General features: G+C 33.9%; 1 protein-coding gene across 4 annotated transcripts in view; it reads left to right on the top strand.

Moving 5' to 3' along the window:
* Positions 1–24,198, top strand: part of LOC128211195 (SH3 and PX domain-containing protein 2A-like) — a 52,925-nt gene that overhangs the window by 14,351 nt on the left and 14,376 nt on the right. The window contains exons 3-6 of one of the 4 annotated variants that reach the window (XM_052915670.1): positions 1,345–1,497; positions 2,274–2,365; positions 13,303–13,451; positions 18,061–18,171. In XM_052915670.1, coding sequence (XP_052771630.1) covers positions 1,345–1,497; positions 2,274–2,365; positions 13,303–13,451; positions 18,061–18,171 — 505 coding nt within the window. Of the gene's footprint in view, positions 1–1,344; positions 1,498–2,273; positions 2,366–7,308; positions 8,489–13,302; positions 13,452–18,060; positions 18,172–24,198 lie in introns of those variants that run through there. The other 3 variants (XM_052915673.1, XM_052915672.1, XM_052915671.1) reach the window with 3 other exon arrangements.

Raw genomic sequence — 24,198 nt, 5'->3', positions numbered from 1 at the left:
GTCATGAAATCTAAGGGGAATGTTAATGGGATGATGAAATTGTGCACCTGTGGTTTTGTTTGCCACTGCACATAGTATATCAAGACTAATGCCCCTTGAATAAGCGTCTATTTTTTGGTCCAATCAAATTGGTGTCCCTCATTATTTCTAAATTATAACTCAGACACTCATGAGATCTTTCAGGAAGGTATTTGATGTTTTTAAAGATGCACTCTTACTCCCAAATAAGATTTATCACAATTAATACCATTAGTTTTAATATTCCAAAAAGGATTAATAAATGTCAAAAACAATGCTTTTTATGAAGAATACTGTGTTTTATTTGAAAGAAATGTCCATAAAACACAGTATTTCTACCTTATGAGACTATAGAAGATCACAGTAAATCTTTTAGCATTCACCAATCATTTAATATTTGTGCGTTTTCAGCTATTAAATACTTTGTTAAAATCTTGTTATCAGTATTTAATATTTTCCATGAATGCATTTATATTGAGTAAGTAGTTAAAGGTTTATCAGTCAATATTTATGTTTGTTATACATGTGTGATTGATTTTGAATAAGAGTGTCACTTTAAGTTGTGAAACTCATAATTTTGATGAACATTTTGAGAATGGACATACATGTAGTAATGGGCTTTGTTTTTGTGACAACGCGGCATATGGGGGCATCCATGTCCTATGGACGCATTTCCAGTTTTTGTTTTTTTGCTTCATGAAAGAAAGAATACAAAGGACATGGTACACCTATTAATTTCTTTAATATCCTGCTTGTCATCATATTTTAAAGTAGCTCCAAATCACTTTTACATAGGAAGTTAATCCCTCCCATGCAGGCTCATTAATTTTAGTGTGACATAAGGCGGCCATAGGCAGTTGGCCACATTTAAACCTTTAATGTGTAAACCTGTGGTCAACAAACATTTTGCCAAAAATTTAATGTATCCTGTAGATATGTAGGCGGTATAGGTGCGCCATGAGAGTGTATGATATTGAAGTCATGCAGGTAGTTTTGTTCTGATGATCAATTTTTTATCGAAAATATATATATACATGAATTTTCATTTGAACTGTGTACATCATTATAGTCTGAGACCATTTTGACACCATTTCTCGTTTTTCAAAAAAGAAAATTTCCCCATCTTTTCACTAGAGTTAATCTTCAATTTAATTTTTTTAATGCGTTTGATTATAATTAATCAATGTGAGATAAATGAAAAAAACGAAGGAGACAGGTCATCAAAATTGTGCATTACAATATTTTAGGTATCAAAAAATGAAGCCAAAATGAAAAATTTTAATTGCTTGTTTTTAAAATCTTGTAAATGTTCACATATCATTACAGAGCCAGTTTGTTGAGATGTTCCCAGAAGAGGCCGGTGCCCTCGACCCACAAAAGCGGATCATCCCTTTCTTGCCCGGGAAGAAGTTCTTCGGGCGTTCACACATCCGAGAGGTTGCACTTAAAAGAATGAAGCCCATAGCTGATTACTGCAAGGTATTAGGGTAAAGAAGTGAAGCAAATGAAAATAAAAGTTTATTGACCTTGAAAACTGCCTTTGTCCATTTAAATGTAAACTTTGGAGATGTGTGAATCAGACGTAATACTTTCTCATAATAAAATAGGACAATGACTTTTTTTCACATGTATCAAATCATTTGTATGGGCAATCCTACTACTACTTTTACATTAATGGGTCATTTTATCAATGAGCATGCGACAAAATACATGTGATAAGAAGTACCAAAATCTTTGCTCTTTTGAGAATTACCATTAAACTTTAACATGCTCTCATACTCCCAAATAAGATGTACCACAACAAATACAATTGTTAAAATATACCAAAAAAACAAAATAATATTAAAAACAATGGTTCTTATGAAGGATACTGTGTTTAATTTGTAAGAAAGGTGCAGAAAACACGGTATTTCTTCCTTATGAGACGATTGTTGATCACTGTTAATCTTTTAGGATCAACCAGTCATTTTATATTTGTGCGTTTTCAGCTATTAAATACACGATTACGATCTTGTTATCAGTCAGTGATATTTTCCATAAATGCATAATTAAGTAAGTAGTAAAGCTTTATCACTCAAAATTTATATTTGTTATACATGTGTATGTATTGGTTTTAAATACAAGTGTCTCATTAATATTTCCATGATTACTCACAAACTACTTAAATTCAAATACACTCAAGAAAACCATACTTTCATATGGAAACAATTCTTTAATAATAATTTATGGTCTTTTTACCATTTTGTCCATTTCAGGCCATTGTCCAGCTTCCACAGAGGATATCCCAGTGTAAGGAGGTGCTTGAGTTTTTTGAATTGGATGAAGAGGATATTGACCCTCCTAAAGGGTGAGTACTTCGTTGCTATGGTAACAGGTTGATATTCACCCTCCTAGAAGGTGAGTATTTTGTTGCTATGGTAACAACTTGATACTGACCCTTTTAATGGGTCAGTTCTTTGTTGCAATGCTAACAGGTTTATATTTACCCCACTTTTATGGGTCAGTACTTTGTTGCTATGATAACAGGTTGATATTGACCCTCATAAAGGGTGACTACTTTGTTGCTAGGGTAACACGCTGATATTGACTTAAATGAGTCACTTCTTTGTTGCTATGGTAACAGGTTTATATTTACCCCACTGTTATGGGTCAGTACTTTGATGCAATGATAACAGGTTGATATTGACCCTCCTAAAGGGTGAGAACTGTCCTAAAGGGTGAGAACTTTGTTGCTATGGAAACAGGTTGATATTGACCCCTGTTAGGGGTGAGTACTGTTATATTGACCCTCCTAAGGGTTAGTAATTTGTTGTTATGGTAACAGGTTGATATTGACTCCTAAAGGGCAAGTACTTTGTTGCTATAGTAATAGGTTGATATTGACCCTCCTAAAGGGTCTGTACTTTGTTGCTATAGTAACAGGCTGATGTTGACCCTCCTCAAGGGTGAGTACTTTGTTATCCCCCGCCTTGAAAAGGCAAGGGGATATAGTAATGGTAGGCGCGATTCCGTGTGTGCGTGTGTGCGTGCGTGTGCGTGTGTGTGTGTGTGTGCGTCCGTCGGGGCCACATTCATTTCTTTGCATCTCCTCTTACATTTCTCATGCGATTTCTACCAAACTTTCACAGATTGATGATCATGAAGTGAAGCAGCCCATATTGTCGGGCTTTTCCGATTTGACCATTTTTGAAAGAGTTATTGCCCTTTATGCGTATTTTAAATTTAAAATTGGTTTCTTCGCAACTCCTCTTACGTTTTTCATGTGATTTCTACCAAACTTTCACAGATTGATGATCATAAAGTGAAGCAGCGCATATTGTCGGGCTTTCCTGATTTGACCATTTTTGAAAGAGTTATTGCCCTTTGCTTATTTTACATATAAAATTGGTTTCTGCGCAACTCCTCTTACGTTTTTCATGCGCTTTCTACCAAACTTTCACAGATTGATAATCATAAAGTGAAAAAGCGCAAATTGTCGGGCTTTTCCGATTCGACTATTTTGGAAAGAGTTATTGCCCTTTGCTTATTTTACATTTAAAATTGGTTTCTTCGCAATTGCTCTTACGTTTTTTATGCGATTTCTATCAAACTTTCACAGATTGATGATCATGAAGTGAAGCAGGGCATATTATCGGGCTTTCCCGATTCAACCATTTTTGAAAGAGTTATTGCCCTTTGCTTATTTTACATTTAAAATTGGTTTCCTCGCAACTCCTCTTACGTTTTTCATGCGATTTCTACCAAACTTTCACAGATTGATGATCATAATATGAAGCAGCGCATATTGTCGGGCTTTCCTGATTTGACCATTTTTGAAAGAGTTATTGCCCTTTGCTTATTTTACATATAAAATTGGTTTCTTCGCAACTCCACTTACGTTGATTACTATAAAGTGATGCAGTGCATATTGTCAGGCTTTTGCAATTTGACCTTATTTGAAAGAGTTATTGCCCTTTCTTAATTTTACGTATTTCTTATGTTCCTGAGAAACTACCCTTACCATTGATTGGATTTCGTTACAAAAAAATGCCCCATGAGGCGGGGGATATAGCTGTCTGTGACCACTCTTGTTGCTATGGTAACAGGTTGATATTAATTCTCCTCACAGGTCAGTACTTTGTTGCTATGGTAACAGGTTGATATTGATTCTCATAAGGGGTGAGTACTGTGTTGCTATGGTAACAGGTTGATATTGACCCTCCTAAGGGGTTAGTACTGTGTTTCTATGGTAAAGGTCGATATTGACCCCCTAAAGGGTGAGTACTTTGTTGCTATGGTAACAGGTTGATATTGACCCGCCTAAGGGGTGAGTATTGTGTTGCTAAGGTAATAATATGGTATTGACCCTGCTCAAGGGGTGAGTATTTTGTTGCCGTGGTTATACTGTGACCTGCCTTGTGGGTGAGTACTGTGTTGCTATGGTAACATTATGATATTGAACTTTCTAAAGTGTGTATAATTTGTTGCTATGGTAACAAGTAATTTGTGATAGAATACCTTTTAAAAATTTATTGTTTAGTTAAATATTATAAGATGGATACTTAATTCTCAGGAGACTACATATCTTTTGTAGAAATCACTCTCAGCCAATTGAATTTGTGAAATCACGTCAAGTATTCTTATGATTTAAGCACTTTTATGGTCACTAATTGTAATTTTTAACCAGGTTTTCAAATAGTGAAACCTGGTTATTAGAATGGCAAACATCGTTGTTCGAGCGGGCGGGCGGCCGGGCGGCGTCAAATTCACAATGAAACTGAATAACTTAAGTAAGGGTTGACATATCTTGACCAAACTTGGTCTATAGAAAGAGTTTATGGATACCTTTCATGGGATTGCATTTGGGGTCCCTAGGGTCAAGGTCAAGGTCACTGTTACAAAAAATAGAAAAACGGTTGAAACTGAATAACTTTAGTTAGGGATGACATATCTTGACTAAAATTGGTCTATAGGAAAGTTTATGGAGACCTTTCATGGGATTGCATTTAGGGTCCCTAGGGTCAAGGTCAAGGTCACTGTTACTAAAAATAGAAAAACGGTTGAAACTGAATAACTTTAGTTAGGGATGACATATCTTGACTAAACTTGGTCAATAGGAAGAGTTTATGGAGACATTTCATGGGATTGCATTTAGGGTCCCTAGGGTCAAGGTCAAGGTCACTGTTACTAAAAATAGAAAAACGGTTGAAACTGAATAACTTTAGTTAGGGATGACATATCTGAACCAAACTTGGTCAATAGGAAGAGTTTATGGATACCTTTCATGGGATTGCGTTTGGGGTCCCTAGGGTCAAGGTCAAGGTCACTGTTACTAAAAATAGAAAAATGATTGAAACTGAATAACTTTAGTTAGGGATGACAAATATTGATTAAGCTTGGTCTATAGGAAGAGTCTATGGAAACCTTTCATGGGATTGCGTTTGGAGTCCCTAGGTTCAAGGTCAAGGTGACTGTTACTAAAAATAGAAAAACGGTTGAAACTGAATAACTTTAGTAAGGGTTGACATATCTTGACCAAACTTGGTCTATAGAAAGAGTTTATGGGTACCTTTCATTGGATTGCGTTTTAGGGTCCCTAGATTCAAGGTCAAGGTCACTGTTACTAAAAATAGAAGAACGGTTGAAACTGAATAAATTTAGTCAGGGTCTACATATCTTGACCAAACCAGGTATAAAGGAAGAGTTTATGGATACCTTTCATGGGATTGCATTTGGGGTCCCTAGTTTTAAGGTCAAGGTCACTGTTACTAAAAATAGAAAAATGGTTGAAACTGAATAACTTAAGTTAGGGTTGACATATCCTGACACAACTTGGTATAAAGGAAGAGTCTAGGTTCAAGGTCACTGTTACTAAAAATAGAAAAACAAACACAGGCTGAAGTTCTTCTGTCAATCATTAAAAACCTGGTTTCGTCGCATTGCGGCGTTTCTTTTTTTTTGTTTATTTGCAACTCACATGAGCCTGCTTGACATGCAAATAAAGTTTCATAAATTTCAATTTCAAAGCATGTGTTTACAAGAAAAACTTCCTTTCATTTTCAAAAATCAAGTGGTTGAATAAATTGAATATTGTGAAATGGAAATCGAAATTGAATGTTTAATAATGAAACAAAAAAGCTTTTTTTTTTAGATCAAAAATGTTTTATTTTCTTATCTATGTTATTTTATTGTTTTAGTGGATTGTAAGTTGTCTTTTTTTCAGTGTGTTTTCTTTTGGCATATTGATAATATGTAAATCATCTTGACCTCTGTTAAGTTCAGGGGTGGATCCAGAATTTGAAAAGGTTTAAGATGTTAGCAAGGGAGTTTCGGTAACTCTCTCAAGATTTTTTTTTACAATGGTGCATTTTGAGCGTATTTTATTACGTTTTTCTCCAATATTGACATATTCAGTAAATTTGTACAAAATTAAGGGGTGGGGTATACTTTGCCTCCCCCATCCCTTCTCCCCCTGAACCCTCTAATGAAATTTATTGTACACAAATACAAGGGTTTGCCTCATTCTTGCTTTACTTTCATTCAAGTGTTTAAGTGATGATAGCTTTTTATGATCATATAGATACTTAGATAGTAACAAACACTTTTATCTGTTATCTTTGTGCAGCCAGTCAATGGTATTCCAAGAATTCTTGTGTGTTTTTGTGTATATTTCAGATCTTTCATAGATAATTCATATGAAAATGATGAAATAAAAAAAAGTAAGGCATATCTTGAATCTACAAATTATGAGCATTATGACTTAAATGTACTAGAAATTTCATTTAAATTTCATATGCTAATGGTTGTTCATTCAAAAATGAAATAAAAAGGTAATGCATGTCTTGAATCTACAAGTAATGATACTTTTCATGTTATATGCACTAATTATAGTAGTGTACAAGGTTGTTAACATGTTAATTGTGCAAAAACCAAACTTTAATTGTAGCCTCAGCCTCCGTATGACCCTGTTTAGTGATATCAAGGCCACAATTAATTAATTAATTGTTTGCAGTTTTCCGACCAACCATTAAAAATACCTGCAACCTAAAATGTTTTTTAGCATCTTCTGTTTTTTTTTTTTTTTTTTTTTTACAATTTCATTGCTGAATTAAGTTGTTAGGAAGTAAATAAAAAGCAACACATTTACTTAAACAAACCCACCTACCTACCTTTCCACATCCGAAATATGTGGGGAGCGAACCGCTAAACAACATTTTATTTATTGTAAGCTTACTATGATTTTTTAGTGGAAAACTGTAATGTTGAACGCTGTTATCTTCGCTTCATTAATCAAGCCCAATACTAGCTTTTTTGTATCACTGTTATTTCGTATAATGTCAGGAAGTGAGCATAACTTAAAATGCAATTGATAAAAAATGTGTTTCCGTCAAGTTGAAACAAAAGGATTTATATTTTTTCATTGCATAGAATAAATTGGATTGGGGTCCTGTTTCTTGCAGGATGGGATGCTTGAAAAGAAGCGTTGAAGTGGACTTGTACAATAATTGTCTGATTATTTTTGAGAGGAAGTTATTCGTAAAATATATTTTAAAATTCAATGATATTCTGTTTGAAATTTGCATACTTAAGCTGTTTTGTGACATTTTAGGGGGCGAGAAAAAAAGGATTAAATAAACTCATAATAAAATGAAACAATATTTAATTTTATAATGTGTGAAAATTGTGGCGAACACTGTATTTTATTATGTTTGTGAAATGAGTTATAAAGACCACTTCCTCAACATGTTGCAGTTATTGATTTGGTTGGACTAGATTTGATATGAAACTTTATACCAATGTACAACAGTTACTGTTAAATATTTAACAAAAACGATAAATGTATGATCTACAACATGCTATTATATTCTTAAAGATACATTGATATGAAGATATAAATTTTCTGCCCATATTAGAATCAATTTTTCAATTATTTTTCCCTGTTTTTTAGAAAAAAACTTGTCTTAAAGTGTTTCTAGGATTTAATACAATTGAACGTGCCTATCTTTAAGTTACTTAAAATTATGTGCTTCAAACATTTTCATTACAGTGTTATGTATAGAATTCACTTATTTGGATGATAACAATTTGCGATGAGGATGTATTCTGGATGTTTAGGAAGTCTGAAACCGTGGTTTGCGCCGATCATATTGGACGCGTATTTAAGTTATCTGGATATTTCGGAAGCCTGAAACCGCGGTTTGTTCCAGTTATATTAGAAATCTGGAAATTTCGGAAGTTTGAAACCATGATCTGCACTTAAAGTCATATTGGACTCATATTTAAGTTATCTGGATATTTTGGAAGTCTGAAACCATGGTTTGTGCTAGTCACATTGGTCAGGTATTAGTGACACGAGGTGGTATAGGAGGGTGTAGCGTGTGACAAGGATTATAGGGGGGTCTGAGTGTATAAGGATGTCTCAATTCAGGAGTAGTGTTAAAGGTCTTATTAACAGGTTTCAGGGATTTCAGAGGAAAACTAGTGAAAAATGGTGAGTTGGTTTTGAGCTTTTATAGACAGGAGAATTGTTATTGCTTATCCTTCAGCTTGCAAAGTTGGCTTTAAGGGGAACTAGGGTAAAAAATGGTTGAGTTGGCATAGCGATTGTGGACATAATCAGTGGAAATTTTTAGAGTTCTTATCCTTCATGGTCATAGAATATGACTTATGTTGACGCTCATGTCTCTGTCTTCGCTATCCGCGGACAGAATCTTAATTAATCAGATAGAAAGCCTCTGGAGAAAGCAATCGCCAAAATTCCATTAAAAATTCATTAATTGGTTTTTATAAAGTGAGTTATTAAGTGAATTGCAAATGCTTGCAGCTAGTATAGACACTTGAATGTTTTTGTTAACATTTATAATCATATGCAAAGTAGCCAACCAGTATGCCATTGGTCAGAGGCTTGTTTTCACTGTGAAATAAACCAATGGATAAATGGTTGGCTATTAATACCATATGAATTGTTATGTCACTTGTCAATCAGTCTTAAGAGGCATTCCCACCAACACTAAGTAGGTCATTATAATCATATTTTTATTAAACAATCAATGTATGGCAGTCTTATACTGAGTTAATCATTTAGTAAAGTGAAACATTAATTAATTCTAAGTGTTTCTAGAAAATAGAAAATGTAATTTTAAGCTTGTTTTTTTTTTAAAGGAGCATAGACAATGCTTTGTATACATACTCAGTCTCTGGATATACTTCAATAATGCCCTTAATCCTAAATGATGGAACATTTTACCGTATTCTTTTCCCATAATGGAATTAAGGGGTTAGGAAGTAGAAAACAACAACAAAAAAGATACCTTGTGACCTACCAACACCTTAAAATATTGGTGGGGAAACACTGAACAAGCTATTCATATTAATAACAATCCTATTTGGTATGTATACTATGCCTTTGAATGATCTTTCAATTTGCCAATGTATTCTAGACAAGAAATCCTTTTCAGAGATTTAGGTTTTTCAAACCCTGTGAATTAAGTAAAAAATACTCGGAAATTGTAAGCATAGCAAATCAGTATAAACAGAGTAGTGAAAAAGAATGCTAGATAACTAGAATACTTGATTTATACAAAATACATTCATTAAAAGTCATTTTTAGTCACTTATAAGACTGAATATGTACAAAATATTGTATGATTTTGTAAAGCAGTGTCCTCGGTTTTGGATTCTGTTTGGTTAAATTAAGGTTGTTTACAAAACAATCCTTAAATTTTATGTAAAAAAGGAAGTGTTTCAGTTAATATATATTTCAGGAAAAATATGATGTACTATTTAGTGCTTTAAATTTCTATATAATGAACACAAACTTAATTTTTACCTTAAATTTTACAAACTTCTCCACATACAAAGAACTATTGAATGAACTGCCAAAACTATTTTAATGATAGTAAATAACGTGATTATAAGCATTATCATAGTCGAAAGCAATAATTTTAAAACTTAAAGTAACTAGACTCGTTTAATAGTCACAGTACAGATGCATTCTTAAAACTGACATGATTTATGATGATTGTCTGATGTTGTCCCATGAAAAATATTTTTTTCACTTAGGCAATCCCTGTTCGATTCCAGACCTGAGAACAAGTAAGTTTGGTTTGTGGTCACCAAGCTGTTTAAATGAGTGTCTAAAGGGCAAACTAGTGTTTTTATGTGTCTTGTTGCTATGGTAACATACTAGAAAATGGAGAAAAAAAATCAAATTAACAAAAGACTATGTTACAACTTCAATAATGTTTATTACTTTGTCCAGTTCTATGGACTAGTTGCTTAAGGCAAGGTGTGATGGAATGTTAAAGCATATTAAGCATTCAGAATAGCTCTCAGCTATTATCCAAATTATAGCCTATTTCTTTGGAAAATAGCCTGAGCGTTCCAGTTGCTATGTAATGGTGAAACATCGTAAATGGAACACCCTTGGCTATTTTACCCAAAACAATAGCCAATTTGATAAAAGCTGAGGGTAAACCGTTCACTTACATTGTAATGTCTCATAACACTTTGCTTTCTTGAAGCAAATAACACTACAGTCTATAGCTATTGTTGACAGTTAAATCATGCTCTTTATTTTAAATGCACTGTACATACAATTGAAAACATCTAGTGCTTTATCTTTCGATTGTCAGAAACCTCCCAGAGACCTGAATATGCATGATGAAATTCAGAAAAAGTCCTTCAGTGTTAAGTTCTTTTGTCTTTGAATTTATGTAGTTGTCAATAGGAATGCAACCTTGCATTAAGTAATGTTTAAAAGCTTTAAAGGGACTAGACACCAGATGATACAATTGAAATAAATAAAGAAGTTGTCAAAATCTTACAAAAATTGACGTTGATGTGTACAAGTCATTAAATCTTACTCACTAATGTATCACACTGATTACGACACATGAATCTTCTGCAGTTTATGCGCATTTTCCAATTCAAAATTTACTGGGGTTGACTACCACGTAAATCCCTGTAAGTTTAAAAATAGCGTCGGTATATTTATCTGTACTCATATACAGATATGATTTAAACTGGGAAACCATTATATGGTATTTCATACGGGAAAACACAGATGGAACAACAACATGATTGTTGCATTTATTATTGAATCCATGTTAAGTGATGTATTATCAGCCTCCTACGTATGAGCTCGCAGTGACAACTCTAGGCTTGTTTTGAGGAAATACTGTATTTGCCGATTTTTGGACCATCTGATGTCTAGCCTCATAAGTATGCTTTTACTAGAATGAATGAGCCTGGAGTGTTTTTCACACTTGACCCATTTTTTTAGTAAATGCATACTTAGATAACCCTTTAACCAGCTTAGTGTTTGATATTATATTTTGTCTTTTGACACAGCCTCTGTTTAAATCTACCGATACAATTGATTAAGATAAAAAATGGCTGACTGATGATTTACCAAAATAAATTTACTGCAGATTTGAAAAATACTGCTATCCCATTGGACAAAATATAATTTCATACACTTAATGGTGTTAAATCTGCAAGTTTTTTGCATTTCTTAATGAACGATTAAACTCAAAATTTGTGTCTGATTTTAAAGGGACACTTTCATGTTTTTTTTACCATTTTTTTTTCTCATGGTAATGCTTCTGAAAACACTAATATTATAATTATTTTACTCTTTGATACCAAAATTGCAGAAGCAATACAATTATTCCATGTTTAAGAGGGGAGCAAACCCATACCAGTACAGTCAAGACAAAATTAGAAAACTGACAACAAAACCACTCGCCCACAAGGACTCTTACATATTATGCTGGGGGATATTTAACCTTAAAGCCTTTTCTTGCTATTCAAAAACATGGACATCAAAAATTTAAGAACATATGTTGACAATTGTTGAAGGATTGCAGCCGTCAGTATCTTAGTAATGGTTGGCAGACTTTATTTCTGGATGTAAAAATAGTGCATTTTACAAAACATGAGTAAGTCCCTTTAAAAGCAGCGGTAATGAAATGCAAGTGCATTTGCCTCCAGTTATATTTATATGCTACAGTAAACTGTTTTTTTTCACTTACAAGTGATTTATAAGCGTTTATGGCTCTCAATATATGAGATATTGAGTCATGGTGACTATATCTGATTCGAAATGAATTATGTATAAAGAAAGATAATGCAAGCTGTCATTTGATCATTAGAAGCCAACTTAAGTGTTTTTTCTTGTTTTTATTTTAAGTCTGCAATTATAAAACAGAAAAAAAGTTCTGAGTAATGTACATGGTCCAGTGTACACTGAATTAATTATTATAAACATTGTTGTGGCAAGTCATTGGCCACTTCTATTCTTATCAAAAAGTTGAGACTGGTCGAGCGATATAGGTGTCTGTCTATCATCCAAGAGGTTATGGGTTCGATCACTGCCATGGGTACTTTCTCATGGCCTCTGAAAAAGAAACCCAGCACTGATTTCTGCCCAGGAATTGGACACCAGAGTGATTTAATCACCTTTTGTCACAACTGAGCTTCATTTAATTAGATTTAACAATGTTGTTCCTTACCAATAATGTAATTTCTTAAGCAGTCCTTTGTCTTTACTTTGGGTTGTTCTTAAAATTGTTTTTAATCTGATAGTAAATTTGTACATGTATGTACATGTACAATCAATCATATAAAGGTTTAAACAACAAAGTGTGAAGTATATATAGAATATTTATTTCATAAGTGGAACCAGTTTAATAAATTTCATATTAAGTAACTACAAATGCAATATGCTATTTATATAAAAAAGTTAATAATTTGATCATTTGTAGCACCAAATGCATAAAACTTCGCTATATAACGTGTGCAATTCACATTACTATTGAATATGATATCATGTCAAATGTTATTGCACTATATAAAAAATATATGATGGCATTTATTTTATCCCCATTATAATTCCACACGCAATACATATCACAAAATACAAAAGACGGTAATCCACTCCAGTGCAATAGGGTCGTATTCAACTCAGAAGCAGCTGCTTATCCAAGTCAAATCATAATCGTATCATTGATTGATGTTTAAATGATGGCGTAAAACAAAATAAGCACGACATTAAAATTACATTTATTATGAAAACATGTGTCTTATAAGAGATTTAACCAGTATATAAAAAAAGGGTTATAACTTCTGACTTTTGATCTAGAATGACATATTCTTTGGCCTTTGTGAAATCCATGCACAAATCATCCTGAGTCGAGTAGAACCACCTGGATCAAAACACAGAACTAATATCCCTTTTTAATATAAAATAAATCCTATATGTGTAAAATATGCACTACAACAGTCCATGTATGTATTTTTTAGTCGTAAGCAGTCCATAAAAGCGAACAAGATCAGCAAGCCAAAGCCGTTGGAGGTTTACGTCGCGGTGGCCGAGTACCAACGTCAGGAGAAAGGGGAGGTCAGTCTTCAGCTTGGCATGCTCGTAGAGGTCGTCGAGAAAACAGAATCAGGTATGACAAATCTTAATATGAATTCTTCTTATAGTTTTATAATTGACGGTTGGTCTGATTGAGGACCTTTTAGCCGTACAACTTTATGATGCGTTTTTCTTGTATGATTTTACGTACATGCATTTAAATAAATCGCCTGACATTTGATATATGACAGCAGCAAATTGTATGAAACTGGTTGTATAAAACTGGTTAAATCTTTGGTTTGGTTAAAGCGGAATTGTTTATTGATTGGTCAATATTTACTTTCAAAAATAACTATTAACCAATCAAATCATTTAGATGTGCAAACTAACTGAAAGATAACCTGTTGACAACTTATCCAATTTTTATACAATCATTGTGACATAAATGTAACCTCAGAGGCTGGGATGCGCAAGTATAATATTATTCATGGTAATTATTATAGTGTATTGTGTCACATATCCACATGCTTAAAGCAGTCAATGAAAAACCAGATAACTGGTATGTGAGTAGGATTGGTTAGTTTATACTAGGGATGCAAACAAATATTTGAATATTCGAATATTTTTTTTTGTTTAATATTTTGTCTACAACTATGTTGTTGTGTTTAAGATTCGTTTGTCTTGTTTTAACAACGATTGACCCATAATGCCAGAGGAGTGACATGTGATGACAATACACTTAACACGTGCCATGTGTCATTTGACATATCGTCTGGTACTATAAAAAGTCCCCGTGTTTTTACAATAACTGCCTTATTGTAGAAACACGGGGGTGACAGAAATCGAAAAGTGACAGAAAAAATTATTTTAGGTAAATTGCTTCTACCAATTAAGAATTTTTGAAATAAACTAGTTCCCAAGTTGGTTTAGTTTTTCCGTAGTTTATATAGTAGAGGTCAATCCCAGAACGAGGCTGCTCATCCTACGGAGCTCTCTATTGGCGCATTACGCCAATTGACCAGAAATCCATCTAGGTTCATGTTGTTTACAAATATGAAGGCAGAGGAATATTTATTAAGAGTTTTTGTTTATTTTTCTTTGTTCATAAAGTATGACTTTTTGTCTTTATGAAATGAAGAATTTCAGAGGCTCATTTGGTGAAATTCAGGGTCCGCCACTAGTAGTTGTTACGACAAAGTAGAGCTAAAATGCCCCGGCTATTCCTTTAGAGAATATTATAAAAGTTTACAACTTTTAAAAGATGTATTTTGATAATTGAATATTCGAATATTCATTCGAAAGAATTATCGAATATTCGAATATTAATTTTTCCATTCATTTGCATCCCTAGTTTATACCAATATATTTTAGCTTGTTTGTGAAGTAAGCTGAGAGCTGTTATGAATAACTCTAGAGTCTACTTCCTGGCTAAAAACCTAAAAACCCTGGTGGGGATCAACCTTAAACTTCTTGGGTGTTAAGTGCATACCTATACCACTAGTCTCCACTCTCACCATTGGTGGTTGGTTGACTTATTGATGTAATCTGAGAAACAAACAAACAGTCCTCCATCCCACAACATCTCTGAAGGCGCAGGGTGGTCTATTGGTCTAGTCTTGGCTGTTATCCAGAGGTTGTGGATCTGAGCCCACCAGGGCACTTAATAAAATTTCTCATGGCCTTTTAAAATCAAAGTCAAAGTCAAACAAGCGTTTATTCTCTTATATTTTCTTATTCCTTAATAAGCATTCATTTGTATGGTATCACATATCCTCCTACACATAAACATATGTCTGTGATTAAATCACAATAGTTTTTTAGCACGACTATTCGCAGAATAAGGAGGGCTATACTACTTGCCCCAGCATCGGCGTCCAGTTAAAGTTTACAGGGCAAGTTGGAATTTTCACTTATAAGTCCAATACCCTTCATTCAATTGACTAAATACTTCACACAGTTGTTCAGGTCCATCACATAATGAGGTAAGATAACTCCATATTATCTTTTATACAAATTATGGCCCCTGATTGACTATGGAACTTAAGTGTAAAGTTTAAGGGCAGGTTGGGATATTTATTGATAACTTCTATACCCTTCTTTCAATTGACTTAATACTTCACACAATTGTTCAGGACCATCACACAATGAGGTTACATAACTCCATATTATCCTTAATACAAGTTATGGCCCCTGATCGACTTAGGTTAAAGTTTTAGGGCAGGTTAAAGTTTTAGGGCAAGTTGGGATTTTCACTTAAAACCCCAATATCATTCATTCAATTGACTTAATACTTCACACAGATGTTCAGAGCCATCACATGATGAGGTTAGATAACTCCATATTATCTTTTATACATATTATGGCCCCTGATTGACTATGGAACTTAAGTTAAAGTTTTAGGGCAGGTTGGGATATTGTTTAATAACTTCTATACTTTTCATTCAATTGACTTAATACTTCACACAATTGTTCAGGACCATCACCCAATGAGGTTACATAACTCCATATCCTTAATACAAGTTATGGCCCCTGATTGACTTAGGTTAAAGTTTTAGGCAAGTAAAAGTTAAGGGCAAGTTGGGATTTTAATAAAAAAAACTTCTATACCGTTCATTAAATGCACTTAATAAAATTCAAAATTATTTACGACCATCTTACAACAAGAAACATAACTCCATTTTAAGCCTAAATACAAATTATGGCCCTTGAATATATTATTATTTATTTTTATTTTTTTTAATTTCCTTTGAAAGGCATATTTGTATATTCTTAACCACATTTTCATAATGGGAAATCAAGTTATTTGAATGACTTGTGTCATTGTTTGGGCGGGCTGGTGGGCGGGCAGCATCAACGTCACCTTATGTATCGAATAATTTTAGTTAGGTTTGACATAAAGAGACCAAACTTGGTATTATTACATCGTTATTGTATTCTAAGTCAAAGCGGCGTAGTCGAGCGCGCTGTCTTACGATGGCTCTTGTTATATTCTTAACCGCATTTTCATAAGGGAAAACAAATTATTTGAGTGAATTGCGTCATTTTTCGGGCGGGCTGGTGTGAGGGCAGTGTCAAAGTCACCTTATGTATTAAATAATTTTAGCTAGGTTTGACATAAAGAGACCAAACTTGTATTGGGTTGGTATTGAATAACTTAAGTAAGGGTCTACATATTGTGACCAAACTTAGTATATAGGAATAGTTTATAGAGAACTTTCCTGAGATTGTGTTTTGGGCCCCGAGAGTTATGGTCAAGGTCACTGTTGCTAAAAATAGAAATATGGTTAGTACTGAATAACTCAAGTAAGGGTCTACATTTTGTGACCAAACTTGGTATATAGGAATAGTTTATGCAGAGCTTTCATGGATTGCCTTTTGACCCCCTAGGGTCAAGGTCACTGTTTCTAAAAATAGATTACTGTTTCAGTTATGGTTGACTGTTACCAAACTTGAAATGTAGGAAGAGTTTATGGAGGACTTCCATGGGATTGTGTTTGAGGCCCTTAGGATCAAGGTCACTGTTACAAAAAATAGAAGAAAGCAGTTGAAACTGAATCTCTTCTGCCAATCATTAAAAACCTGGTTTTGTAACATCGCATTCTTGTTCACTTTTTAATTTGATTGTTTTATTGCTTTTGACAGGCACATATTACATCATTATTGTATTCATTTCTAAGTCAAAGCGGCGAAGTCGAGTGGGCTGTCTTACGACAGCTCTTGTTACAAATAAGCTATACATTTAGTATATGCTAACAAGTAGTGCAAATGGAACCCAATACTGGTTTTTAACCAGGAAAAAGATTGGATCTTATAATCATAAAAGCCTTCTACCTGGAGTATCATGTGCTTAACCATAATACAAAATATAAAGCATACCTAGATTCATTGTAGAATTTCTGGATTTGATTTTCTATAACCCTTATTTTCTGTGTATTTTAGAGCAAAACAATAGGAAGTAAAAAAAAATATTATCTTAAATGTTTAGCATAAAGAGTTGAACGAACCTTGCAACCTTCTACCACTTATAATAGCTGTAGTATTTTCTTACTCTGACAAACTTTTAAAGTTTTAAGTGCATTTTCAAGTGGGAATAAGGCTTTCAGAGAAAAAAAAACAAACTATTTGCTCAAAATACATACATGATGTTAAATTACTTAAATTAAAATGCCAAACTAATGTGTCGAACATGAGCAAATTTAAGGTGGAATTTGTAAGACTATGATATAAAAACACTACAGGACTTGAAGAAGTTTTTTTTACACAATTTTTACTGTCTATGTTGTTTGAGCATATTGTTATAGGCGCAAGATATAGGATGATGCAAATATTTCTTTTTTTCAATTTTAATGCATTATTGTGATTATTTCATTTGACTTTTATGATCAAAACATAAAAAAAGCATATGATTTAAGTACAGATAAAACAAAATTAACGATATTTTGTCGCTCTTCTAACTGTGGAATTTCTGGTCATGTAACTATTATTTAAAAAAAAAAAACATTTATAAAGGCTAATATTTTTTTTATCTGAATAAAAATCATATGTTTCTCTCGTTTTTATCATAACAGTCAAATGAGTTCAACACGATAATGAATTGAAATAAAAACAACCACATTTCTTTGCGTCAACCTTTATTGTTACCCATAAAGCTACCAAACAATCAAATAATGCAAAATGTTTATTTCCTGTTGTCCTTGTTTCAGGTTGGTGGTTTGTGAACGTGGAGGAAGAGCAGGGCTGGGTACCGAGTACGTGTCTGGAACGTGAGGACGGGGTTAAAGAGGACACCACTGTTCACCTTGCACCGGGACATGGTAATGGCAGATTTGTTTTAAAGGAGTTTATGTCTTAGTTGGTCTGTTTTTTCAAAGAAAACAAAATGTCAAGGTATTGTGATAGTCTTGATGTTGTTGTCCATGGTGTTGCTGATGGTGTTGTTGTCGATGGTGTTTTTGTCAAAAATGTTGTTGTCCATGGTGTTGCTGATGGTGTGTTTGTTGATGATGTTTTTGTTGAAAATGTTGTTGTTGATGGTGTTGTTGTTGATGGTGTTGTTGTTGATGGTGTTATTGTCGATGGTGTTGTTGTCAATGTCATTGTTGTCAGTGGTGTTGCTGTCAATGGTGTTGTTGTCAATGGCCTTGTTGTCAGTGGCGTTGCTGTCAATGTCATTGTTGTCAGTGGCGTTGTTGTCAATGGTGTTGTTGTCAATGGCCTTGTTGTCGATGGTGTTGTTGTCGATGGCATTGTTGTCGATGGTGTTGTTGTCAATGGCATTGTTGTCGATGGTGTTGTTGTCGATGGCCTTGTTGTCGATGGTGTTGTTGTCAATGGCCTTGTTGTCAGTGGCGTTGCTGTCAATGGTGTTGTTGTCAATGGCCTTGTTGTTGATGGTGTTGTTGTCAATGGCCTTATTGTCGATGGTGTTGTTGTCGATGGCTTTGTTGTCTATAGTGTTTGTGTTCTTTTCTATGGTTTTGTTGTCGATGGCGTTGTTGGCAATGGCATTGTTGTCAATATAGTGTTGTTGTTGTCGATTGCATTGTTGACAGTGGCGTTATCAGTAGCATTGTAGTTGTCATTGGCATTTAAAATCTATAATGTTGTTTAAATTAAATAAGATAGCTTGAAACTTGATACAAATGTTCACTTTGACAATATTGACATGTGAAGCACGTCCCAAAAGTCCCATACCTGTGGCTAAAATATCTAACAAGTTTGCTCCAGGGCTCTCGCGAGGGGGCGACTTGGGCGAAGTGGTCGCCTAAAATTCCCAGACTTCGCCCATTTGTATCATCAAAGCGACATTGACCTCGCCGAAAATTTTAGCATATTGTAAATCTGTCAATAAGCGAGTATTTGGCCACTGTCCCATTAGTCAAAACATCGCAATAAGCCATTCATACAAATTGGTAATCTCCTAATCTGATAATTGGGCCGTGTCACCAAAACATCGCCAGTAGGCGGAGCTATTGAAAGTTAACCAATCAGAATTGACATTGAGAAGACCCTGATCAAATGATATTGTTAAACTGAGATAGAAAAGGCGACATAATTATGAAAAATCGTGTCAAGCATTAATGAAGTTAAAAAGTTATTAATATATGTATTGAACAAACAATGCAAGACATTTAACCATTGTTGCTTTTGAAGCAGACGGTCATAGCCATCTCGCGCCATCGGCAAGTAGGCGCTAAGAAAATCATTAACATGACGTATCACCAAATATTTGATTGGTTTTAGTGAAATGTTTATGATAAAAATTGATTTGTAAACACAATTTTTTTTTTTTTTTTGCTTTATGTAGAGTTTACTTACAGTAATTTTCTCCTGTCACAGTTATGATGTCAAAAAAAATCGTCGAGATCGCCATTTTGTCAGAACAATTTTCCGAGTTAATTTTACAACCTCCCATTATGTATTGGTAAATTTTTCATCAAGGACACTGATTTAAATGTCATTTTGTTCTTAAATGTCAGCATATTTAAAATTATTTAGCCAGAGACAAGTAAATAACAGCATAGCCGAATGTGACATTCGTACCCTATCTCGAACGTACCGAAACAAGATTCATCCCCCTACTATATTGACAGTTCATTTATAAGGTCATTTTGATTATTTCAAATCCTTAGCTGTCTTTTTTTGTTTCATTTTAGATGCTATTTTGAGATAAACTATGTGACATTGACATATACACTTTTGCTGAGCCAAAAATGATACATTATTTTATTAACATTTATTAACATTTTATATAGTTATAGCAATCAATTTTAATGTGAATATAAACTTAGGTGAGTGGTATGGCATAGTTTTTGTATCAGGTGTTACGAAAAGTATCACTTCTCCCTCAAGTCTCCCCACTTCTCCCTAAATTGTCTGAAGGGAGAAGTCACTTCTCCCAAAATTTCAGCCTAGTGAGAGCCCTGTGCTCATTGATGGATTGAGGAAATGGAGTTGAAATGAACCTTGTTGTTGCCTGTGGTGCTATATTTGCTCCTTGTAGCACATGGAAATTCATCTACCATTGTCAGCAAACCAGTCTAGTGATAGAGAAATTCTTCACAAATTCTCCAAGGCATTCCAGTATATCCTCGCGTTAGTATTATGGTCCCATTGTCATCGAGGGCCATTTAATCTTTTTGTTGATACTGATATATAGGACTTTACTACTTTAAGTTTTGTTTTTGTCAGAGCTTGTTTCTGTGTTTCCACTTGAATCAGCTAATTGGTCGGTATGTTGGGTCATCTTATCAATGAGCCTAACAAAAAACATCTTAAAGCGACTCAGACCCCAGATGGTCCCAAAATCGGCAAATACCGTATTTCCTCAAAACAGCATTGAATTGTCAATACGAGCTAGTAAAGGCCGATAATACTCACTTTACATGATTAAAAGAATATTGACCCGTTTTAAAATAGTGCAAACGGTTTCCCAGTTTATAGCGTGTATATTTAGCATGTGAAAGTCATGTGATTTAATTAGTACAGATACATTTACAGCTGCTTTTTTTTATTCTTATAATTGTCCAGTTATACTTATCTCTGTCTGAAAGCTTTGTGTAATGCTGCCTTAGGCTGTCATTGCAACCCAATACTGTTCAGAACTTTTACAAAGGAAAATACATTCCTTGAATTCTAGAAAAAGTAAATTTTTCTTGCAAAGTAAATAAAGAATGCTTAAACTGGCTGATAAAAAATGATAAAAAAAGCAATTCCCTTCGAAATAGATAACTTCTAAAAATTGTTATGTTGAAAAATCCCTTCCACCATATGTGCGTTGACCAGGTTGCCCCATAGACCTTTTCTTCAGAGCATATGCTAGCGATTTTACAACTGCTACTGTTATTCATACAAACATGACCCAATGTGTCAACATACTGTTGTGGTTGAGTCAGGAGCTAATGCCTGAAGTGGTTTAATTGTAGCAGTTTTCTAGCTATGATGATAATCCCGTATTGAACCAGGGACCGCAAAAACTGCCTTGTTAGGCAAAAAAATAATATATTTGTTCCTAATGTCACTGACAAAAATATAGGGTCGTTCAGACGTTTTTTCTTAATAGTATCATGTTTACACTTTCACACTGTCCCCATTATGTCTAAGTGCATTAACATGTTTTACCCATGCATGAAACTACTAAAACTTGATCCTAAAAGAAAAATTTTAGGGTCAGGTGCAAAGCATTTTTAAGACGAGAAACAAATATTTTTTTGTGACACAAAGCGGACATTGTTATGAATGTTGTCTTAAGTGGATCCTTGCGTCAAGTAGTGCGCCATGTGTTGAGTCACTTGTAGTAGTATTGTGTGTATGTTTGTTGCTGGTCATTTTCACTTCCAACCAGGGGCGTACCAAGGCATACTCCTGTATGCCCAGGCGTACAAATAAAAAAATTTCCCCCGGAATTACAAATGCTTAAATCTTGACATCAGGAATGAAAGATAGAAGGCATAAGAATGTTTATACATACAGGGTTCTCAATAAGTGTTGATTGAACCGTCTCAAATAGTAGAGTAACCAACAGGCTACTACTTATTGTATTCATTTTGCTACTGGAAGGCCCCAGTCATTGCACTTATAACCTTTCTAAGGCCTAAAAAAACCCTACCTACCCTACATGTTTTTGAAAAGGATGTAACCCTAACCAAACCATTTTTTTTATGGCCTTAAAAGGCAGATCACAGCAAGCAATCATATATCTGAAGTCATCAATTTGCGTAAATTGACTATTGCCACTTCAGGATTTACTTGATGTGGATGAGGGATAAACCAATGAGAAAAGTGTTGATGAAAATTGATCATTTCTGATGTCAGCGTTAATTGATTATGATTATCAAAAATGGTTATCTCTTATAATAACAGAATGTTTTCTTTGATAAGAATCTACGTGATGACGTCTTAAAACAGAAATTTCATCATATTAATGAACCAAAACATAGTTAAAGTGAGATTTTGTGGAGGAAGTTTAAATTACTCACACCCATTCCGCTTTATTGTGTGACAAATGATCATATTACCAACAGTTTCAAGTCAGAGTATAGACTATGACCCTAAAAGGCACTTATATTAATTTTTAAGGAATCATCTTAAATTTATTCCATGCATTTTACAAAAATAAAAGTAAATAATTGTACAACGTCAAATGGTAATAAAATTCAGCAAATTTCCTCATCCATACTCAATTAAAAGGGAAGTTACAATTGAATAAAGATTATCAGTTTTGCCACTTGAGTCTGGGAAGGCATTCAATATTGATCTTATCCTTATCCTGAGGCATGCCTGAGTGATTCCATTCAGCCTATTGGTCAGCTAAAAATACAGGCCAATCAAAACACTTAGTTTCTAAACTTAAATTTAAGTTCAATCTAAGTTGCTAATTGAATACGGCCCCAGGCTAAATTTAATTCAATAAAATAATTTTTTATTGTCTTTGTATTGATGCACGGGCAGATTCAGGATTTCAGTTCTAGGGTTGACCTCGTAGACAACAACGAGCGCGTTTCTGTTTCTACAAATACCAGGTCAACCCTTGAAGACTTGTTGTTTGTTTAAATGAATTTGTGGAGGGACACTTAAATAAAAGCTTATATCATTTCTGTACAATTTCTAGAATACATTTATCTGATTTTTTTAAATGACCTACCGTCCATACTGTTTGAACCGCGTCATGTCTGCAATGTAGTTTTGCTCCTGATTCTTTAACAGAAAACACCTAGTTATTTACATCATCTGAATAACCTGATCTAGACTGATCTATACATACCTGACTGACACTCTCCGATCCAATACAGGGGGAGCATTTTAGGATTGCACCATCCCAAAGAATACGCACAATGCATGGTTTTAATGAGCGAATTTTGGCTTGAGCTCATTTCCAAAGAATATTTAGTAATTTTAGTCTGAAATAGTGCATTCAAGAGCGTTCTTTTCATATTGTTTGTCGGATAATGACATCAAAAAGTAGGATGGCATCAGAGAGGCCTCCATCTAGATCTGCTAGTGTTCATGTAAAAGTTTGGCCTATATGATTTAAGGTAATGGTATAATTTCCTTCCTCAATAATGTCACAGATGAAACATTTCCTTATGTGCTATACCTGCCTTTGCATTCAGGGAGATTCAATTTCTTCCTCAGTTTCGTATCTCTACTTTATTTATTGTTGAAATGTCAAAGCACTAATCTGGATTAAAGACAAATTGCATTTTGGTACAAGAAGATGGATGATTAATAAGCATACTCGATCTCCATGGACTGACTTTCACTTTCGACGCCCTAAACATTGTTTTATCCAATTTCTTTTACTCTACAATGAAAAAATGTTATTAATGCTTTGTTTTTTTTTAAATAAGTTTATCGAAAAATAAATTTTATTTGGACCTTATCAGTGTGTGTATACTACGCTGTAAATTACGTCATAAATGCTACATCAGAATGCAATATTTTGCTTCGAATAAAGACTTAAAGATGCACTATTACTCCCAAATAAGATTGACCACAATAAATGCAATTGTTTTAATTAACCAGAAAGGATAAATTAATGTCGAAAACAATGGTTCTTTTGAAGGATTCCGAGTTTAGTGTGAAAGAAATGCGCAGAAAACATGGTATTTCTACCTTATGAGACTATAGAAGATCACTGTAAATCTTTTAGCATTCACCACTCATTTAATATGTTTGGGTTTTCATCTATTAAATGCCCTGTTACAATCTTGTTATTAGTAATTAATATTTTCCATAAATGCATTATTTATTAAGTAGTTAAAGATTTATCACTCAATTTTTATGTTTGTTATACATGTGTATGTATTGATTTTGAATAAGAGTGTCACTTTAAAGCAAAG

This window comes from Mya arenaria, chromosome 12, assembly GCF_026914265.1.
Source record: "Mya arenaria isolate MELC-2E11 chromosome 12, ASM2691426v1".
NCBI classification, from domain to species: Eukaryota; Metazoa; Mollusca; class Bivalvia; order Myida; family Myidae; genus Mya; species Mya arenaria.
The sequence above is the reverse complement of the archived record's forward strand: the minus strand, read 5'-3'. Positions and strand labels throughout refer to the sequence as shown.